Source organism: Spinacia oleracea, chromosome 1 (assembly GCF_020520425.1).
Source record: "Spinacia oleracea cultivar Varoflay chromosome 1, BTI_SOV_V1, whole genome shotgun sequence".
Classification (NCBI taxonomy): Eukaryota; Viridiplantae; Streptophyta; class Magnoliopsida; order Caryophyllales; family Amaranthaceae; genus Spinacia; species Spinacia oleracea.
The window spans coordinates 61,643,049-61,664,838 of record NC_079487.1 but is presented as its reverse complement, the minus strand read 5'-3'; the positions used below and the strand labels follow the sequence as shown (position 1 = coordinate 61,664,838).

Genomic DNA, 21,790 nt, shown 5'->3' with positions numbered 1-21,790 from the left:
GTAGCATATTCATAGAGTCTAGTTCTTCCCACAAGACACTCAAAGCAGTGTAGTAATCATTGATTGAACTAGCATTTTGTTTGGTATTGTAGAGATCTTTGTTTATTCTATATTTTCTAGACCCATGAGTCAAAGCAAACCTAACTTCAAGTTGACTCCAGATTTCTTTAGCAGAGGTAATGTAAAGAATAGATTTTTTTATGGAGGAAGAAACATTATTATGTATCCAAGCAATCACCATATTGTTGCATATATCCCATAGTTCAGATTTTACCTCATCTTCAGTGTCTTGACTGTTGTACCAGTCACAAACCCCATCTTTCTTTTAGATGACAGGTTGATTTCCATGCTTCTTCTCCATGCTCTATAATCACCAACTCCTTGCAGTTTATCAATGCTTATTGAACTTGCATTATCAGAAGGATGGAGGAACAGAGGGTTCTGTATGTCAGCAAATGTCAGCTTTGACGACATTACTGATTTGGAGAGAAAGATACAAACTTTCTTAGGAAAGAAGAAAGCTTTGCCAGAAGGAGAAAGAAGGAGAGATTCACAGAGGATTCAGAGAGAGAAGAGAAAAGAGAAAGGAAGAAGAACAGAAGAGTGAGACAGAAGGATTTTCAGATTCAAAGATCAAAGCTTTGGATTTTAATAAAGCAATGTTCTATTCCATATACACAGGCTTGGCTCTGATACCATGATAACTTGATTGTCACTGATTGTGATGAACAAAAAGCTCAAAGCTTGTGCATGGAATTCAGAACTTAGATGCAGAAAATAGAGAAGAGAAAGAAATGGAGGCTCAATGATATTGTATTAGATTTCTTGCCTACAAAACAACTTGCACACACTTATATAGTGCGGCACACCAATGCAAAAGAAGAGAGCAAACCCTACTCCCTTGGGACAGCTCATGGCTAGTACCCATACATGTGCAGAAAAGGACAAAAAATAAGTCACATGAATTAAAAACTAAGGCTGAGCTTAATTAGCTTAATTACTCTAATTACTCCAAGAGAGCTTATCCTTTATTAACTTTTACACTATTCACGTTGTGCCTTTGACTATCTTTTGTAAAATATACGTAATAAATATGTAATTATATAGAATCTTATTAGACTTATATCGATATATATTTTCTAAATATCAATTTTTTATAATTTTTATTTATACATAATTCAAGAAATAATGAGTCAAAGTTATGTGTTGGGAAGCGTGAAGTCAACATGGTGCAATATTTTCTGAACGGAGGAAGTATATATTAAAAAACCCAAAAAATCCAAGCTTTAAAATTAGGAATGCAACCAAATTAGGGGAGAACAGAGAGAAATCAGCGTTACCCAGAATCTGAAAATGAAAGTAAATAGCTTGAGTTGTTAAGAAAAATCCATCAATGGAGCTCAGATTAACAAAAAACAAAGGTTAGCAATATCAACAGAAGATTATCATCCTCGTTTCATGAGGGAAGACGGTGGAGTAGCTTTGTTGAAGAGTAGCTTTCAAACAAAAATATAAAAAAATAATTTATTGAAAATAAAAATTAAAAAGAAAATGGGAGGAAGACGGTGGAGTAGATGGGTGTTGTTTGGATCCTATATGAAAATTGAAGCTGATTAAATCAAACAAAAAACAATTAAAATTTGGGGATGAATAATACGAGGAAAGTAGGAGGTGTTCTCTATCTTTCTCTCCCCCTCTTTCTAACTTTCTCTCTCCTCTGTATGTTTCTGGTTAAGGGGCCTAGGTGTTGTAAAAGTATTAAAAGTTCAAAATGGGTATAGAATTTTTGGTATTAAAGTCTAAGGATAAAAATGTCAAAATGGTTATGCATGTTTTTTATTTAATTTTCTAAATTCAGACTGAATAAAACATAGTCTGGCCCGGTATAAGTCCGGCCCGAGAAAAAATTGACTTGGCCTGGCCCGACCCGTTTAATTTCAGCCCGACACAAACCCGGCCCGTTGAACAGGTCTAGTCTCCGCCCAACTTTCCCCACTTTCTACAGTGCAGCATCCCAAATATTGCTGGCAAAATCACAGCTAAAGAAAAGATGAGCTGCAGACTCTGTAGCTTGGTTACAAAGGCTGCAGGTACCATCAATGGCAATGTTCCAACTTATCAACCTGTCTTTAGTAGGCAGTCTGTTTTGAACAGATAGTCACAAGATAAAGACACTCTTAGGAATGGATTTGTTATTACACACCAATCTCTTCCACTCCACATACTAGTGGACAAAACCCCTGTTGAGGGGGGAATTTCGGGCTTGTTGAGGCGAACATGGCCCGCTTCTACAGAGGACGCTTCAACAGGTCAGAGATAGGGGTGTTCATGGGTGGTTAACCGTCCTAAAACTTAATTTGGTTCGGCATTTTCATGAACCGTAACCATACCGTTTAAACGGTTAATCGCGGTTTCGGTACTGTTACCCGGTTAACCATAAACCACTATTTCATTTTTTATTATTGTTTTGGATCGCATTTATCGTATTATTTTGTTACAAATAATAACAATTTTAGATAGAAGATCGAGTCAAACAAAAACAAGTCCAAGCAACGTCTAAAATTACACAATTTCATCAAGTTCAAACAAAATTACGAAGTCATGTACTCTTGTTTCAAGAATGGACTAATGAGCGAAGAGCCTAAGAAGTAATTACACTAAATGGGATAGTAATACACAAACAAACATTTTTTTTTACTAAAATGCTTTAACTATGATTTTGTGATTTTGTCACCTCCAACAAAATTAAATTGAATATCTTTTACTCCCCCCGTCCCAGATTAGTTGTTACACTTACCTTTGCACAAAGTTTTAGGTGATATGATAGGAGTTAGTGGGGTATTTTTTTAATTGAATGAGAGAGGGTGTGGGGACAAAAAATAATTTAGTGGGAAGAGAGAGACGATATAATAATTGTGGGGTCATTCCTAATTTAGAAGTGTAACAACTAATCTGGGACGGCCGAAAAAGGAAAGTGTAACAACTAATCTGGGATGGAGGGAGTAAAAAAATGAAATTCGATTTTTTGGTTACCGTTTTGTCAAAAATTGTAACCGTAACCGACCCATTTAACCGTTAGTTTTGCCGGTTCGATTACCGTAACCGTTTATGCTATTTTTTCGGTTCGAATTACCGTCCATTTAGTCCGATTTTTCCGGTTTTCGGTACGGTTCCCGATTACGTTTTTTTATGATACTACATTTTTCTTTGTATACAAACTCATTAGAGCCAGCAGCAATTAGATCATCTCTTCCACTCCAGATCTTCCTCAAAGACCAAGTGAGGCCACTAGGGACCTACATGGTCCAAAAATTCTTGTTCTTCACATAGTACATGTGGATCCACTTAATCCACAGTCTGTCTTGCTTCATTGGTAGAGCCCATCAATGCTTTTACACAACAACCTGGTTCCATATTGTGTGGTCTTTCAAGTGCCAGCCTCCACAACTTTTAGGTGTCTTGCTTCATTGGTAGAGCCCATCAATGCTTTAACACAACAGCCTTGTTCCATATTGTGTGGTCTTTCAAGTGCCAGCCTCCACAACTTTTAGGCAAGCAGATATTTTCCCATGCTACAGGAGCTTTCTTACTCCCTGTGTCTCCTCCCATCCACAGAAAAGTTTTGCAGATACTGTGAATTTCTCTCATAACCTTCTTTTGGCATAACAAAGATCTGGCACCAGTAAAGTTGCATACCAATGAGAACTGATCTCGCCAATTGCAGTGTGCGTGCATAGGAAATAATTTTGGTTGACCATGTTCTCACCCTAGCAACAGTCTTGTCAATCAGTGGTTTGCAGTCGATGTACTTCAGCTTTCTAGTAGTAAAAGGAACCCTTAGGTATTTAAAAGGGAAAGAACCTTGAACTATACCTAAGGAATTCCTAATGCTTTGTTCCTCCAAGTTTGAGACCCCAACCATATACACCTTGCTTTTCTACAATTTAGTAGCTAGCCCAGAAGCTTCAGAAAATTTTGAAAAAGCATCAAAAATAGCTTGTACTGACTGGTGTTCAGCTCTAGAAAACCTCAACAAATCATTTACAAACATCTTGTGACTTATATTCACTTTTTACATCTAGGGTGAAAGTGAAACCCAGGAATAGCAGTTGTATCATGAAGGCACCTGGATAGATATTCTATTCCTAGAGAAAACAAGAAAGGAGACATATGATCACCTTGTCTTAGGCCTTTCTTTACAGAAATGGGAGGAGTAGGTTATCCATTCAACAAAATGGAGTAAGAGACGGTGTAAAGACACTCCATAACCCAGTTGACAAATCTACTAGGGAGTCCCAGTTCATGAAGCATAGTTTTAAGGAAAGGCCACTCTAATGAATCATATGCTTTCCTTAAATCTGTTTTAATCATGCACCTTGGTGAAATATACTTCCTATGGTAACCTTTGATCAACTCAAAGGCTAATAAGATGTTATCAATTATAGGTCTCCCAGGAATGAAAACAGTTTGTGAATCACTGATGATGGAACCCACAATTGGTTGCATCCTGGAAGTGAGAATTTTAGCAATGATCTTGTACACCACAGAACAACAGGAAATGAGCCTAAAGTCAGTAATTCTTGAAGCATTCTGTGAAGGAAATAATGCCCTTGGTCCAAGTATGCATTCTATGTTAAGTCTAATAAGTGCGGTTAAGTATTAATTAACAAGTTAATAATTCAGTGAGATCAAGTGAGCTGAATGCCTAGCTAGAGGCCGCTTCAGTTCAAGTGGAATTAATGATATTAATCCACAGCTTACTCTTGACTGAACCCGTAGGGTCACACAAATAGTACATAAACGGATCAAGTATTTAATGGCATTAAATACTCCATCTATGGATATTCGGAATCGACGGATCTTGGTTTCAGCGGGAGCTGAGATCGTCATAGGCAAGAAATGAATGCTCCGGAAACGATGATATTACCGGAAACGGAAATATGGATCGTATCGGAAATATAAATATTATCCAAGTCGTAGATGTTGCCGGAAACGGAAATATGGTACGTATCGGAAAATATTATCGGAAATGGAAATATTGCCGGAATCGGAAATATTGCCGGAAACGGAAATATTGTTAGAATCGGAAATATTATCGGAATCGGAAAATAATTTCGGAAACGGAAATATTAAATATTTGTTCGAAACGGAAATTAATTCCGGAATCGGAAATATTAAATATTGTTCGTATCGGAAATGAATTCCGGAATCGGGAAATTAATCGGAAGCGTATCGTACGAATTAGCATCGGACGAGGCCTGCCAGACGAAGGCCCAGCACGAAGCCGGGCCATCGCCCAGCAAGCCAGCACGCCACAACGCACCAGCCAAGGCCGCGCCAGGCCCACCGCAAGGCAGGCCCAGCGCGCGCCAACGCTGCTGCAGCGTGTGGGCCTCGTGGCAATGGGCTGCGAGCTCGCGGGCTGCGCGCGCGCGCATGGCGCCCCTCGTGGGCTGCTGTGCGTGCGTGTGTGTGTTGGTGTGCTATACGAATCCTAAAGCTATCAGGTTTCGACTAATGATTAAATTCCTAAACCTAAAAGGATGAATTATTTAAATAAGAATTCTATTAGGATTCTAGTTTAATTAATTCGTATCCTAATAGGATTACGATTCCCTTTCCATACCTCTATAAATAAAGGCCTAGGGTCATTATTTTGTATAGAGTATTCAAGTATTCAAAGTGATTTTTGAGAGCAAAAATTCAGTCATACAATTGCCTATACTAGCCAAAAATTCTAAGTACCTTAAGGGGGATCCTAGTTGGTCAAGCTTAAGGCGGATCCGGACGTGCTGTGGACTATCTACGGAGGGACGACACTTGGAGTCCTAAAGACTTGTTCTTGTTCGGTTCGGGCGCAGCTAGGGAAGGCACGCAACAAAGTGTATGCATCTAAACTATGCTAAATGATTATGTGTAAATAATATGCTTTCCTGGCTTTATGGTTTTTCCGCATGATTTATGAATTGTCATATGTATCATAACCTAACAGTGGTATCACGAGCCTCTTATTATTTTCATAATCTAAATTGCATGAACATGGTTATATATTACAAATTTGCAAGAATTAAAATGGGTGATTAATTTTCGTAATTGTTAATTAATTGCAAATTGCGTTTATTTAATTATACGTACGCAGTTTTTCGGCAGTTTCTTCGTTACTCATCCAAATCGAGTGATTTTTCGGCCGAACCCAGAATTCTCAAATTCGAAGCCTAACTATGACTTTTCGGAGGTTTTAGTTTTTCGAATGCAAAATTTCGTAAATTTAAGATGTTAAATTAAATATTTGCGATTCTTGTTGATAAATCTTGAATTTTTGATTGACCTACTGTATATGTTTAACAAGTTTGAATGCCTAGCCTTGTTAATTGTGCAATCTAATTTGTAATTATGATTAATTTGTTGAAAATTGGAATAATTTAGAATTAATTTGATTTTCATAATTAGTTATAATTTAATTAGATACCTATGATTAAAAACCACCATAAAAATTGTAAATTTATGTTAAATTTTTAAATTTTTATGACCTAGACTTGAATCCATGTTAATCGGAAATCAATTAAATAATAAATTTTCGATTTTTCGCCCTAAAATTATGAAATTAATATTATTTATTAATTTGTCATTAATTTTGAATATAAAATTTAAATTTTTATGCGATTCGCTCATATAACTTGCACGCACAAAGCAATGGACGCTACGTGTTACCCTTATGGGGTGTTGTATAGTGCGGGCATGTGACGACGAGCAAGGGAGCTCGTCGCCCATGCGGTACGAATGCAATGAGCAAGGCCATGGTGCACGAGCACAAGGCAGCAGCCCTGCCTTGTGTCGTGGGCTGTGTGCAATGGGCGAATGGGCGAGGGCGAGAGCAAGGCACGAGCAGTCGCGTGTGGGCAGCAAGCGAGCTGCGCCACAGCGCGCACTGCCTCGCGCAAGCGTGCGGAGCCTCGCGCGCAACGAGCGCAAGCTCGCGTGCCACGAGTGCTACGCCCAGCATCGGTCGCTCGCGCGCAGCTCAACAAGTGCCATGAGTGCTACGCCCAACGAGTGCCACGAGTGCTACGCCCAACAAGGCAGGCCCAGCGCACGCCAACGCTGCGGCAGCGTGTGGGCCTCGTGGCAATGGGTTGCGAGCTCGCGGGCTGCGCGCGCGCGCATGGCGCCCCTCGTGGGCTGCTGTGCGTGCGTGTGTGTGTTGGTGTGCTATACGAATCCTAAAGCTATCAGGTTTCGACTAATTATTAAATTCCTAAACCTAAAAGGATGAATTAATTAAATAAGAATTCTATTAGGATTCTAGTTTAATTAATTCGTATCCTAATAGGATTACGATTCCCTTTCCATACCTCTATAAATAAAGGCCTAGGGTCATTATTTTGTATAGAGTATTCAAGTATTCAAAGTGATTTTTGAGAGCAAAAATTCAGTCATACAATTGCCTATACTAGCCGAAAATTCTAAGTACCTTAAGGGCGATCCTAGTTGGTCAAGCTTAAGGCGGATCCGGACGTGCTGTGGACTATCTACGGAGGGACGACACTTGGAGTCCTAAAGACTTGTTCTTGTTCGGTTCGGGCGCAGCTAGGGAAGGCACGCAATAAAGTGTATGCATCTAAACTATGCTAAATGATTATGTGTAAATAATATGCTTTCCTGGCTTTATGGTTTTTCCGCATGATTTATGAATTGTCATATGTATCATAACCTAACATTCTGAACTTTAGGAACCAAAGTGACTATTTTGTTACTTGTCTCAGAAGCTTGCCATAGGTAAAAAATTCCATAACTGCTTTGTAGACATCCTCCTTAATTACTTTCCAAGCCTTCTTGAAGAAGCAGTTGTTCAGGCCATCAAGGCCAGGTGCCTTAGATACATCAATGCCACTAAGGGTATCATCAATTTCCTAGGTAGTAACAGGTTATATCAGATTATTAGCAGCATCATTAGATATAATGTTCCCCTTTCTTACTATATTCAGGTCCACACCTTGAAGAGAAGAAGCAGCAGTACCCACCAATGAAGTGTAGAATTGCCTAATCTCTCTAGCAATGTCACTAGCAGTAGTCAGCCTATTTCCAGTGGCATCATACAGGATATTAATGTTATTCCTCCTATGCCTCTCCTTCATAGTAGTAAAGAAGAACTTGTTATTTGAGTCCCCCGGCTTCAACCATTGAATCCTTGCCTTTTGTTTATAAGCACTTTCCTGAATGCCAATAAATTTTCTTAGAGAAGCAATGAGATCCTTCTCCTTGCCTTGCAGGGTCAAGTCAGTGCTGCTTCCAACAAGAGCTTCTTGAGTGTTCTCCAATTCCCCCCTTAGATGTTCAATTCTTTCATGCAGTTTTACAAATTCTTTGTTATGTAGGTGCTTCAGCCCACTTTTAACATGTTTGAGTTTCCCCCAAAGCTTGAGCATAGACTGTCCCTGCACTCAGACATTCCAACCTTCTTGAACGACATGCTCAAAGTCCTTGTGATCAGCCATATGATTGAAAAACATAAAAGGTTTGCCCCCTTGCCTTGTGTCCACCTCACTCCTAATCACTAGAGGGGAGTGATCAGATAGGCCAAGTGTCATATATTCCACCAAATCAGTGGTGTATTGGTTATTCCATGATGCATTACCAAAACATCTATCAATCCTTGATTCAATTCTCCTATATCCTTCCTCCTTATTACTCCAAGAAAAGTAATATCCACTAGACTTGACCTCAACCGGGTCTGTGAAGTCCAATAGGTGTTCAAAGTTTCTAGTATCCCTAATGAACAAGGTTCCCATTGATTGTATCTTCTGTACTCAATATTGCGTTAAAATCACCAATCACACACCATGCTCCAGTCACATAATTGGCTAATGCTTCTAACTATCTCCACATTGGAGCTCTGTCATCCACTGTGTGCAAGCCATACACCACTGTAAAGTAAGCAGTGAAATTGCCATTCTTAGAATGAACCAGATAGTGAATCACATATTCAGTTTTATCAATAACCTGAATATTAATTTCTTTATGTAACCACCCAATCCAAATTTTACCCCTAGGAGAACACACATAATTGTCTTCCCGAGCCCAATTAGGCCCAAACTTCTTCATTATCCTAATACTATTATGCTATTTGACCTTAGTCTCTAGCAAAGCAGCTACACTAATCTTGTTATTACTCAAAAATCTCTTCACCTCCACTAGCTTGGAAGGTTCATTCAGACCCCTCATGTTCCAACTACAAAGATTCATGGAACTGGATCATGTGGATCACCCCCCTCTTCATCCCCATTCATCTCTGTAGGAGAGAATACTGTAAAATCCAAAAATGTGAATGAAATGTGGGCCGAATATTTGATGTATATAAAGCCGCGACGTGTTATGCAAACACTGTCTTAGAAGCAAAATTCGCCCCGACTATGGTGCAATCGTAATAGGCGTTGCCCCCCAAGATTTTACACAGCAATTCGTTTTAACGTGCAGTCGAATAAAACGAACTAGGAACTCATAATATGCTTAGAAGAATAGGAGAGGAGAGTTGGACTTTTTCGGTGTGTACAAAACTGATCCCCCAAAACTGATTATAAAGCAAGCAAGGTTTTGTAACCAAAATTTGAATTAAATTGGGCAATTAAACATTTGTAACTGCCAATCAGAATTGATCATGCAATTAACTGCCAATTAAACTGAAAATCAGATTTGATTTGGGAATTAAAATGGAAATCAAGGAACGGAATAAATGCGACCGTTACGGAATGGGCTACGTAACTGAACGGTCTCATAATAACTGGACCGTCAGTTATGACATGGCCCAAAAAGGAGGCCCCACCACACCGCGCACGTGCCACGAACACGAACCGGCCGGACGGACGGCGGCGGCGCGCGTGTGGGGATTCCATTTCTAGCCCAAACCACTAGGGGAAGCACTTCAAAGTATAAACATTCCTTCCCTATATTTAAAAAAAAGGAAGAGTTCATTTTCTTCCCATGTGGGACAATCCCCTTTACTTTAAATACTTCCCTTGAAAACCATACTTTTAATTTCTATCAATGTGGGACATTTTCACAAATGGTAAAATTCTTTCTTTGCATTATTTCCAACAATCCCCCACAAATGCAAAGACCTATTTTATTTAAAAGAAAAGAAGAAAAATAATTCTGAGCACTTTTTATGAAGGTTTGATACTTAAATGTTGGTGTCTTTCGATTGAACCAACACATAGTGAAGATTAGGCAATTTCTTTATTGAGAAAGTGAACAAATCTGGAACTATCCCAATCAAGAAATAAAACCCAATAACACATACCATACCTTAGATTATTATGAGTTCCGCGATAGCCAAGCAACAACGGCCATTATACTTGGGATGCTCATGAGTGCTCTAGAAAAACTTGCCCAAGTTTTCCATAGAAGGTGGCCAAACCTTCACACTCAAGTAGGTGATTTCGTCAAGTCTATCACATAGACCACCCATATCCTGGGATATGAAACCATTAAGAGTTGTTCCTCAACCTCTCAATATACATGCGGTGAATTCATCAAGTCCTTCTCATTAGGACTACCTAGACCCTGGGATATGAACTTCATTAAAAGCTAAGAAGCTTAACCTCACATAAAATGTACAAGTCATAGAAATGGGAAGTGTACACAAATGAGTCTTTCCATGGCTTCGTTAGACCACAAGAAACCTTGTGTGAACAAGGTCGGGTGTCCACCATGAATTCCTCAACTAACAGGCTTAAGCCCCATTCCCCTCGACGTATCAAGGACTAATCTTCTATTTATTCCTTTAGTTAAAGGATCCGCTATATTTCTCTCAGATCTCACATATTCCATAGTAATTACACCACTCTCTATTAGTGTTCTCACAGATTCATGCCTCACATGAATATGTCTCTTTTTGCCGTTATAAGCACTGTTTTTAGCAACACAAATAGCAGCTTGAGAATCACAATGTAGAGATATAGGTGGAGCAGGACGCCCCCACAATGGAATATCGGCCAATAAATTTCTCAACCACTCCGCCTCTTGCCCGGCCAAGTCCAATGCAATAAATTCGGACTCCATAGTTGACCGGGCAATACAAGTCTGTTTAGAAGACTTCCAAGAGATAGCTGCTTCACATAAAGTAAAAACATATCCACTAGTGGAACTTACCTCATCATTATCGCATACCCAGTTTGCATCACAATAACCTTCTAAAACAGCAGGAAATCCAACATAATGCAAACCCCAATCCATCGTGCCCCTAAGGTACTTTAATAACCTCCTAAGAGCATTCCAATGGTCTCTACCGGGGTTATGGGTATAACGACTGAGTCTACTAACTGCATAGGCTATGTCAGGCCGAGTGTAATTCATGAGAAACATTAAACTCCCAATTATTTTAGCATAATCAGATTGAGACACACTATTTCCTTTATTCTTTTTCAAGTGTACGCTAGCATCATAAGGAGTTTTAACTGGCACAACATCAAAACTGTTAAATTTCTTTAACACTTTTTCCACATAGTGAGATTGAGACAAAGAGAAACCACTACTAGTTTTGGTGACTTTAACACCCAAGATCACATCAGTTTCACCCATGTCTTTCATTTCAAATTGAGAGGATAGAAACATTTTGGTTTCATTAATAGCATCAATGTGTGTACCAAAAATCAACATATCATCTACATATAAGCAGACAATAACAAAATCAGAACCAAACATTTTTTAGTACACACAAGCATCAGCACGGTTCACAATAAATCCAAAACTTAAAATAGTTTTATGAAACTTTTCGTACCATTGTTTTGGAGCTTGTTTCAAACCATATAAAGACTTTTTTAACTTACAAACTTTATGTTCCTGTCCTGGAACTACAAAACCAGGAGGTTGAACCATATAAATTTCTTCTTCTAAGTCGCCATTCAAAAAGGCAGTTTTAACATCCATTTGATGCACAATTAACTTATAACTTGAAGCTAAAGCAAGTAAAGCACAAATAGTGGCGATCTTAGTTACTGGTGAGTAAGTATAAAAGAAATCAACACCAAATTTCTTTGTGAAACCTTTAATTATAAGTCTTGCTTTGTACTTGTCAACTGCACCATCAGTTTTTCTTTTCCTTTTAAAAATCCATTTACAACCAATGGCTTTACTACCTTTAGGTAATTCAACCAATTCCCATGTATGATTAGACATAATGGACTCTATTTCATTATTAACCGCCTTTTCCCAAAAACTAGCATCAATTGAACTCATGACCTCATCAAAAGTTTTAGGCTCATCATCAAACAAGTGAAGAAATACAACCAACTCATCTATTTCATCCACATTATTGAGTTTAGACAAAAACACAGTCAAAAAGTCAGGACCATAGCTAGTTTCAGTTCGACGCCTTTTACTTTTCCTAGGTTCTACAACATCAGTTTGAACAATAGGAGAAGATGAAGGTATAGAAGAAGAGGAGGGAACAGAAGTAGAAACATCATGTGAAGCATCATGGGAATTGTTATGTGAAACAACATTATTCTTTAAAGGGAAAATATGCTCAAAAAATTCAGCATCTCTAGATTCACACATTGACCTATCACTCAAACACATGAACCTATAAGCTGCACTATTTTCAGCGTAACCAACAAACACAGCATCAAAAGTTTTTGGGCCAATGTTTTCCCGTTTAAAAGAAGGTAAACCAACTTTAGCTAAACACCCCCACACTTTTAAATATTTTAGGTTGGGTCCATGACCTTTCCACAATTCATAAGGGGTTTTGTCTAACTTCTTATGAGGTACTTTGTTCAACATATAATTAGCAGAAAGAACGGCCTCCCCCCACATGTTATCAGGTAAGCCAGAACTAATCAACATTGCATTCATCATTTCCTTAAGGGTTCTATTTTTCCTTTCAGCAATGCCGTTTTGTTGGGGAGTATAGGGAGCACTAAGTTCATGAATAATTCCATTTTTCTCACAAAGTTCCTTTAAAAAGATTGTACCATACTCACCACCTCTATCAGACCTAAACCTCTTAATCTTACGGTCTAATTGATTTTCAACTTTTGCTTTATAAATTAAGAACTTTTGTTCCGCCTCATCTTTGGTCCTTAAAAGATACACTTTGGTATATCTAGAATGGTCATCTCCAAAGGTGATATAATACCGTTTGCCGCCTATGCTTTCGGTATTCTTAAAATCAGCTAAGTCGAGTGAATTAATTCAAGCAATTCAGTTTGTGTAGAAGTAACTGGTTTAAAGTGAGTTTTAGAATGCTTAGCTTCAACACAAATTTCACACTTATTATGAACATTACTATTCAGATTAGGAATTAGAGACATTGTTTGCAAGCGTTTTAAAGAACCATAATTGACATGTCCTAGTCTACCATGCCAAAGGTCAACGGACTCAAGCAAGTAAGCAGAAGTAGAATTCTTATTCATAAGTTCAACAATAGAAATAGTCTCCAAAATAAATAAACCACCAGAAAAATATCCCTTCCCAACAAATTCCCCATTACGAGATAAAACAAGTTTATCACCCTCAAAAACAAGTTTCACCCCAACTTTGTTAAGGAGAGCACCAGAAATTAAGTTCCTGCGAAGAGAAGGGACATACAGTACATTTTGCAAAGATAAAGATTTTCCAGAATTCAGCTTTAGGAGTACTTTTCCTTTGCCAAGCACCTCGGAACTGCTTGAATTTCCAATAAAGACTTGTTCACCTCCCGTAGCTTCTTTGAATTCTGCAAACAGTTCCTTGTCTGAACAAAAGTGCTTAGTTGCACCTGTATCAACAATCCATTCAGTTTTATTATCAACTAAATTAATTTCAGAAATTACAGCAGCAATAATTTCATTAGTGTCTTCAGCAATGTGAGCCTGATTCTTAGTTTGATCCGGTTTCTGGCCATTGCTTGGAACATCCTTACGGTTGTAGCATTGCCAAGCCTTATGGCCTGACTTACCACAAACATAACAACCACCAGATCCTTTCTCTGACTTCCCATTTTTCTTGAAGTCTCCAGTTTTCTTGCCTTGAACACCGAGTTGTTTGGTATTCTAATTCTTCTTCTTGAAATTTCCAGAATTTTTGTTTTGTTTATGGAACCTGTCAGATTTTGGGAAAGAAGATTCCACAATATTAGCTTTAACAGAAAGTTCATAAGGAGAAGAATCCTTATCCTTTAAACGGTTGGCTTTTTCGATCTTCATGTGGCTGACCAATTCTTCAAGTGACATATCTTTCTTCTTGTGCTTCAAGTGGTTGCGATAATTTGACCATGAATCAGGAAGCTTCTCGATCAGAACATTGGCTTGCAGCACCTCACACATCTTCATACCTTCTGCCAGAATATCAGCAACCAGATTTTCGTACTCATGGACTTGATCCATGATTGGCTTGTCACCAACGATCTTGAATTGAAGCCACTTCCCCGTAGCATACTTCTTTTTGCCAGCATCATCTGTACCATATTTCTTTTCCAAGGTTTCCCAAACAGATTTAACAGATTTATTATTGATGAAAAGATCAAAAAGAGAGTTACCCATATGACTGAGAAGGTGACCCCTAACGAACTTGTTGTGCTTTTCATACTTGGCAATCAGATCAGTATTGTTTGGTGTCGCATCAGCAGCATCGGATGTCTGGATGATAATGGGTTGAGGACAATCTTGAACTAAAACGTAGTCAACCTCCAATTGTTCGAAAAAGATCAGTAACTTTTGAGCCCATCGTTTGTAATTGGTACCATCGAGAGGTTCCAATTTGGAGAGATCAGGAAGAGTTTTGATGAGAGTTGAATCCATAATCAGATTTCATAGTAGGGAAATTTTTCTTCTAAATTGTAGGAGAGAATACTGTAAAATCCGAAAATTTGAATGAAATGTGGGCCGAATATTTGATGTATATAAAGCTGTGACGTGTTATGCAAACACTATCTTAGAAGCAAAATTCGCCCCCACTATGGTGCAATCGTAATAGGCGTTGCCCCCCAAGATTTTACACAGCAATTCGTTTTAACGTGCACTCGAATAAAACGTACTAAGAACTCATAATATGCTCAGAAGAATAGGAGAAGAGAGTTGGAATTTTTCGGTGTGTACAAAACTGATTATAAAGCAAGCAAGGTTTTGTAACCAAAATTAGAATTAAATTGGGCAATTAAGCATTTGTAACTGCCAATCAGAATTGATCATGTAATTAACTGCCAATTAAACTGAAAATCAGAATTGATTTGGGAATTAAAACGGAAATCAAGGAACGGAATAAATGCGACCGTTACGGAATGGGCTACGTAACTGAACGGTCTCATAATAACTGGACCGTCAGTTACGACATGGCCCAAAAAGGAGGCCCCACCACACCGCGCACGTGCCACGTGTTAGGTTATGATACATATGACAAAACATAAATCATGCGGAAAAACCATAAAGCCAGGAAACATATTATTTACACATAATCATTTAGCATAATTTAGATGCATACACTTTGTAGAGTGCCCTCCCTAGCTGCGCCCGAACCGAACAAGAACAAGTCTTTAGGACTCCAAGTGTCGTCCCTCCGTAGATAGTCCACAGCACGTCCGGATCTGCCTTAAGCTTGACCAACTAGAATCGCCCTTAAGTTTACTAGGATTTTCGGCTAATAGGTTGCAAGTGTTTGGCTGATTTTTGCTTCAAAATCTTAACTTTAGAATACTTCAATTGTGTCTATAACTTGCGACCCCAGGCACTTATTTATAGAGATATGGAAAAGGATTTTGTAATCCTACTAGGATATGGATTTATTAATTAGAATCCTATTAGAACTCTAAATAATAAATTTAATCTTTTAGGATTAGGATTTAATCAATGCACGAATTCCAATAGGATTAGGATTCGTTACGAACACGAGTGTTGCACGACTATGAGCATCGCACCACCCGCGCAGGCCTTGCGGCCCACACGAGCAGTCGCTGCTCGCAGCCCACGAGCACCTGCTCCGCGCGCGCCTACGGCCTTGCTGGGCCTGGCCTTGCGCTGGGCCTGGCGAGGCTGTGGCCTTCGTGTTGGGCGCTTGGCTTGCTGGGCGCGGGCCTGGCTTCGTGCTGGGCCTTCGTCTAGCAAGCCTCGTCCGATGCTAATTCGTACGATGCGCTTCCGATTAAATTTCCGGTTCCGGAATTCATTTCCGATACGAACATTATTTAATATTTCCGATTCCGGAATTAATTTCCGTTTCGAACAAATATTTAATATTTCCGTTTTCGGAATTATTTTCCGATTCCGATAATATTTCCGATTCTGACAATATTTCCGTTTCCGGCAATATTTCCAATTCCGGTAATATTTCCATTTCCAATAATATTTTCCGATACGTACCATGTTTCCGTTTCCGGCAACATCTACGACTTGGATAATATTTATATTTCCGATACGATCCATATTTCCGTTTCCGGCAATATCATCGTTTCCAGAGTATTCATTTCTTGCTTGTGACGATCTCAGCTCCCACTGAAACCAAGATCCGTCGATTCCGAATATCCATAGATGGAGTATTTAATGCCATTAAATACTTGATCCGTTTACGTACATTTGTGTGACCCTACGGGTTCAGTCAAGAGTAAGTTGTGGATTAATATCATTAATTCCACTTGAACTGAAGCGGCCTCTAGTTAGGAATTCAGCTCACTTGATCTCACTGAATTATTAACTTGTTAATTAATACTGAACCACATTTATTAGACTTAACATTAAATGCATACTTGGACCAAGGGCATTATTTCCTTCACCACGAACACGAACCGGCCGGACGGACGGCGGCGGCGCGCGTGTGGGGATTCCCTTTCTAGCCCAAACCACTAGGGGAAGCACTTCAAAGTATAAAAATTCCTTCCCTATATTTAAACAAAAGGAAGAGTTCATTTTCTTCCCATGTGGGACAATCCCCTTTACTTTAAATACTTCCCTTGAAAACCATACTTTTAATTTCTATCAATGTGGGACATTTTTACAAATGGTAAAATTCTTTCTTTGCATTATTTCCAACAATCTCATGTGAATTCACTTGTGCCAACCCTATAGCTTGCTGCATAATGTAGACACCTACTTTTGTCCCCATTCCCGAAAGGGAAGGTTCGATGATGAGAACATAAATCTCCACTTGACAACGCATCTCCTATAAAATAACGAATCTCAATTCCCCTTTTCATTTCACCCGAAACCTGCTATTTATAGAAACATGCTATTTATGGAAACCTGCTAAAAATAGTAACTGCCGTAATGGGCAGCTGTTAAAAGCGGCAAGTCATAAAAGATAGAAACCTGTCAGAATTAGGTGTTGCACTCCAACATAAATCCTAAATGAGATAGAAGTTGCGAGAGAATCCTATTCCTAATATGATTCGAAAATAAGAGTTACGTATTAATTAAAATCCTAACGAGCCTAGAGTTCGTAACGGGCCCAGACGCATTCCTTCATAAAATTAATACGCACTAAAAGACTCGATTAAGTCTCATACACTCCGGATTCTAAGAGTCCGAATCTGACAAAGAAACGACCCAAACATCAATTTCAACGCCCAGCCCTGGGCGCTGAAATTGCCTGGATCCTATTTTCAACGCCCAGAGCTGGGCGCCGAAATCTTTGACGCCCAGCCCTGGGCGCTGAAAATACCTGGGTACGTGTTCTCTCCTAATTCTTCGTGGATTAGAGTTTTACAATTCTATCTTTCCATGAACTCTTTTCTATAAATAGGGCCCTAAGTTCGACGTGAAAAAGACACAAAACACAATTATTATTCTGAATTTTGACTCTAAAGCCCTAAGCCTAAGCCCACGCTGCAAAATTGATCACGCGTTCTGTGGCAATCGATCCAAAAATCGAACAGAACGTATCATGTCCTATAATTTGAGATTCGTTAAATAAAAGGAGAAATAGAAAAGTCAAAGTGGTTAGTTTTCTGAGAACCGTGACGCACCTCTCAAGGGTGCGTCGTAATGTGTCCCTCTTCCATGGTTTAATTGCTTTCCTCGCCCTTTTATGAACTGTTAAACTAATGAAATCTGATTGTTCTATCACGCCTAATAAAGATAATATGTTGGGAAATGAGATTATCATGCTAGGTCCCTTAAAACAATCCTAATCAGATAATCGCGTTTGATCTAGTACTATATGTTGCATATTGTTAAAATCAACTCAGATTAGTTTAATAGTTAACGCATGTCCCTTCAATTATTTATGCTGAGCTAGTAAGGATATCCTGCCTTTGGAGTTATCGAAGAGCGAGTACTCCTCTCGATAGTTACAGTCCCCCGAACCCTCAATCTCTACCTTGCGGGTGTATGTTGAGAGATCCCCAAACCAGGGATCACAAGGGAACCTACGGCCGTCGTGGTCAAACATAATTGCACTCCCTTTATGTCACGATAATCGGGTTTTGTCAGTTTTTCTCATTGTCGTTAAAAACTGAATGGCGACTCCTATATTACTAGTCAATTGGGTGTAAACTCACAGGAAATCCAATTACACTTGATTTGACAAAAAGAAACGTCACACCCACGAGGGACAAGGTCACGCATTAGGCTCGTGCTTTTTCGACCCCCTCACAGTGGCGACTCCACTGGGGATAGTGAAGGAAATACTCGTGCTCGTAGGCAATCAAAATAGCCGAAGGGTGAAACGATCCTACCCCGCGTTTATTTCCCCATCAAGTTGGGACGACCTGAAAATCAGCATATTAATGTGAACGGACATAACTGCATAACGAATCTTGGCTTCCTCAGGGGGTTAGGACTAAGGATACCCATCGCCAACCGGGGGGTGCATACGCTTCGAATGTTGTCCACTCGGCACTTTCGCTAGTAGTACACCCGTCCCAAACCCAATCGCTCGCCCATTAGGTCCCTCTCATTGGTTAATGCCCCCCTTGGCTTACATCGTGATTGGCCTCTTGGGCGAAATTCGTCTGTTGAAGGCACTACCTCGACCGGGGCATGTGTTGGATCTGCGATAGAAGCGGTACCAAGCCAGGCGCAAATACTACCCATAGAAGCCTATCATAAACTACATGACATATTATTATTGCCTCATGATGTAATGTTAGTTATGTGTAGCGAAATGTATGATTGCGTGTGACAAACAATGTTAGAAAACCAACGACCTTAAAATTTTCCCAAACGTTCATAAACCAATTGGCCAAAGAGTTATACCAAAATACGTGTTTCGCAAACCCGAACGATCGCCACAAAAATAAGCGACGCTCGGGATGGCCCGTAACGAATCCCACAAAACGGTGTAACGCGTAAAGGACGTTATTAGGCAAGAACGCAAAATCAAAGTCGCATAAAAAAAATATACGCAAACAAGAAAACGAGCACCAGCCAGGGACGGATTTTCAACGTCCCTGGCTGGGCGCCAATATTTCTCACGCCCTACGCTGGGCGCTGAAGTTGCTGCCTGGCCTTTTGGTCAGGCGCAGCAGCCTCGGTGCCTGCGCATAAAAAAATATACGTAGCAAAAAAAAACTTTTCGTAAAAATTGCTGCAAGGGCGTATGAAAAGGCACTCGATTCTAAAAGCGACTAAAAAATAAAAATAAATAACTCTTTGTGTCGTTGTTAGGCCTCCTACGACGACAATGCTCGGCACCAAAACCGAACATGCTAATAACTATGAATGTCACATGGGCAAGGTATTCAAAAAATAATGTTCAAATAGATTCTTCAAGGAAAAATAATGTTCGAATAAAAAAGTAAATCCGAGTCTAGACTAGGCTATGCCAAAGTACAATCTAAATCCTAAGTCTTAGTTGTCTTATCCATAGAATCGGTCCTAATGCTTGGTGTCGTTCTGCAAGTTAAAAGGTTAAACCATATTGAGTCTCCCTTCCTAACATTTAAATCAAAAAGCACCCATATTGTAATTGTCATCCCTTGCTAAAAATCTACGGCCTCAATACTCTCTCTCACCAATAAAAAGAATATATTATAGTATTTGCAAAATGGAAACAGTCACATTCTGAAAATCATTCCCCCATAGTCGCACCACCCCCAAAGTGAACCTAAGGTGTCAATACCATTAGCATAAAATTAATGGCCTCAAGGCTTATGATCACATTGGGTCACGACTATCATAGTCCTCTCGAGCCACTCGCTCCTTGAAATACTCCTAAGTACGGACTAAAAGATTTTCCATGAATGTAACATGATGAACCATGAAAATACCCAAATCGGCATGCCATAAGGCTACCATCGGGGTAAGGCAATACATACTAAGAGGGAAGCCGCACTAATGATTCTAGTCTTGCAAAAATAAAAATTCGATCTCCCCGACCAACTACCTTGCCAACATTAAGCAAAATGGCGCATGACAAATGAACACCCAAGGGTTAAAATCTAGAGTGTCAACCAACGAAAGTTATGGTCCAATTAGCCTAAGTCTGAGAGTCGCTTGGTCAAGTGTTATAGGCTTAAGCCACGTCATTATTTTGAGTCTAGGCCACCTCCTTGTATTCATACACGGGTTATAATCAGAAAGATTAATGAAAGTTCGAGTCTAAATCACAACTTCCAATTAAATCCCGAAAACTGTAAAAAATTATTTTCGATGTAATTCTTTCGTTAAATTTCAATAAGGTAAAAACAACATTTTGAATCTACGCTATTTGCACATTTTAAGAAACGACTAAATACGCTTGCAAAGTAAGACAATTTAAAGGTCCACCCTAGGTCTACTAAAATTAAAGGTCCACCCTAGGCCTACTAAAAATAGAGGTCCACTATAGGCCTACCAAACGAGGCTCACTCAGTCTCACCTCGTGACTCAAAGACCACAACCATCTACCTCTTAGACCAAATAAAAAAAAATTGAAGGATTTATGCTGGGGAGAAATCCTAAGCAAAAAGAAAAAAAAAAGAAAAAGAAAAGGGAGAGCGAAAAGAGCAAACCATGAAATACTTACAAAGAAAGAGAAAAGGGAGAGCGAAAAGAGCGAGCCATGAAATACTTAGCCCGTACCTCCCAAAGTGCGAAATTTACCCAAGTAAACGAAGGAAAAGAATTGAGTCAACCAATCCAAATCATAAAATTCTACGATGTCTACCCTTTCCAATCCTTATGTTCTTAGACGCCTTCGCTCTGGGGCCCCTGTTCAGCTCATTTAACCCATCCATGTTCTCATTACCATAACCCAAGAAACCATTACCTCGGCTCTTGTTCTTGAACTTGTTATCAACTGCAAACCACGTACGGCCATTAACACGTGCGTCATGCCCATCATTTCCAAAGTCCATACCTGCTCTTACACCACCATTAGCATAATGACCATATAACTTGTTTGGATACATCCTGTTGATATACCCTTGAGCCATCCCCATACTATTCATTGGCCTTGGTTGATGTAATCCTCATGCTCGACTAATACCTATACAACTTATCCTATCTCATTCAACCCATCTTTCAAGCCGTCTTGAGTAACAAATAAAAAAGAGACAAATGAAGAGTACATTCTACGCTCAGCGTAAAAATATAAAAAAAATGTGAATAATAAAAAAAAACTTTGCAAAGCGCCTCTAAAGTTAGTCTAAAAAGAAAAAAGAAGCATTTAGCGCACCAAAAAAGATCCGCCCAGAAAACATTTCCAGCGCTCACACCTGGGCGCCGAAAACTTTGACGCCCCAGCCTGGGCGTTGAAACTCTCTGCCTGCCAAATTTTGTCCAGAAGTTCTCGTCATTTTATCCGCACATGCACGGAAAAATAACGAACACTTGGAGGGGTACAGCACGTATTCAGATATACGTACCACCAAAAAATATACATGTACTCAAAAAAATAAAACAAT

General features: G+C 39.4%; 1 protein-coding gene across 1 annotated transcript; it reads right to left on the bottom strand.

Annotated features, from left to right (window-relative positions):
* Positions 1 to 1,999: 1,999 nt before the first annotated feature.
* On the bottom strand, positions 2,000 to 8,789 carry LOC110795383 (uncharacterized). Its single transcript, XM_056834134.1, has 6 exons — positions 8,541 to 8,789; positions 7,977 to 8,435; positions 7,755 to 7,910; positions 4,270 to 4,533; positions 3,591 to 3,673; positions 2,000 to 2,141 (listed from the first exon to the last, which is right to left on the bottom strand). The coding sequence occupies exons 1-6, from the start codon at positions 8,787 to 8,789 to the stop codon at positions 2,000 to 2,002; spliced, it is 1,353 nt and encodes a 450-aa protein (XP_056690112.1).
* Between the last annotated feature and the right edge of the window lie 13,001 nt (positions 8,790 to 21,790).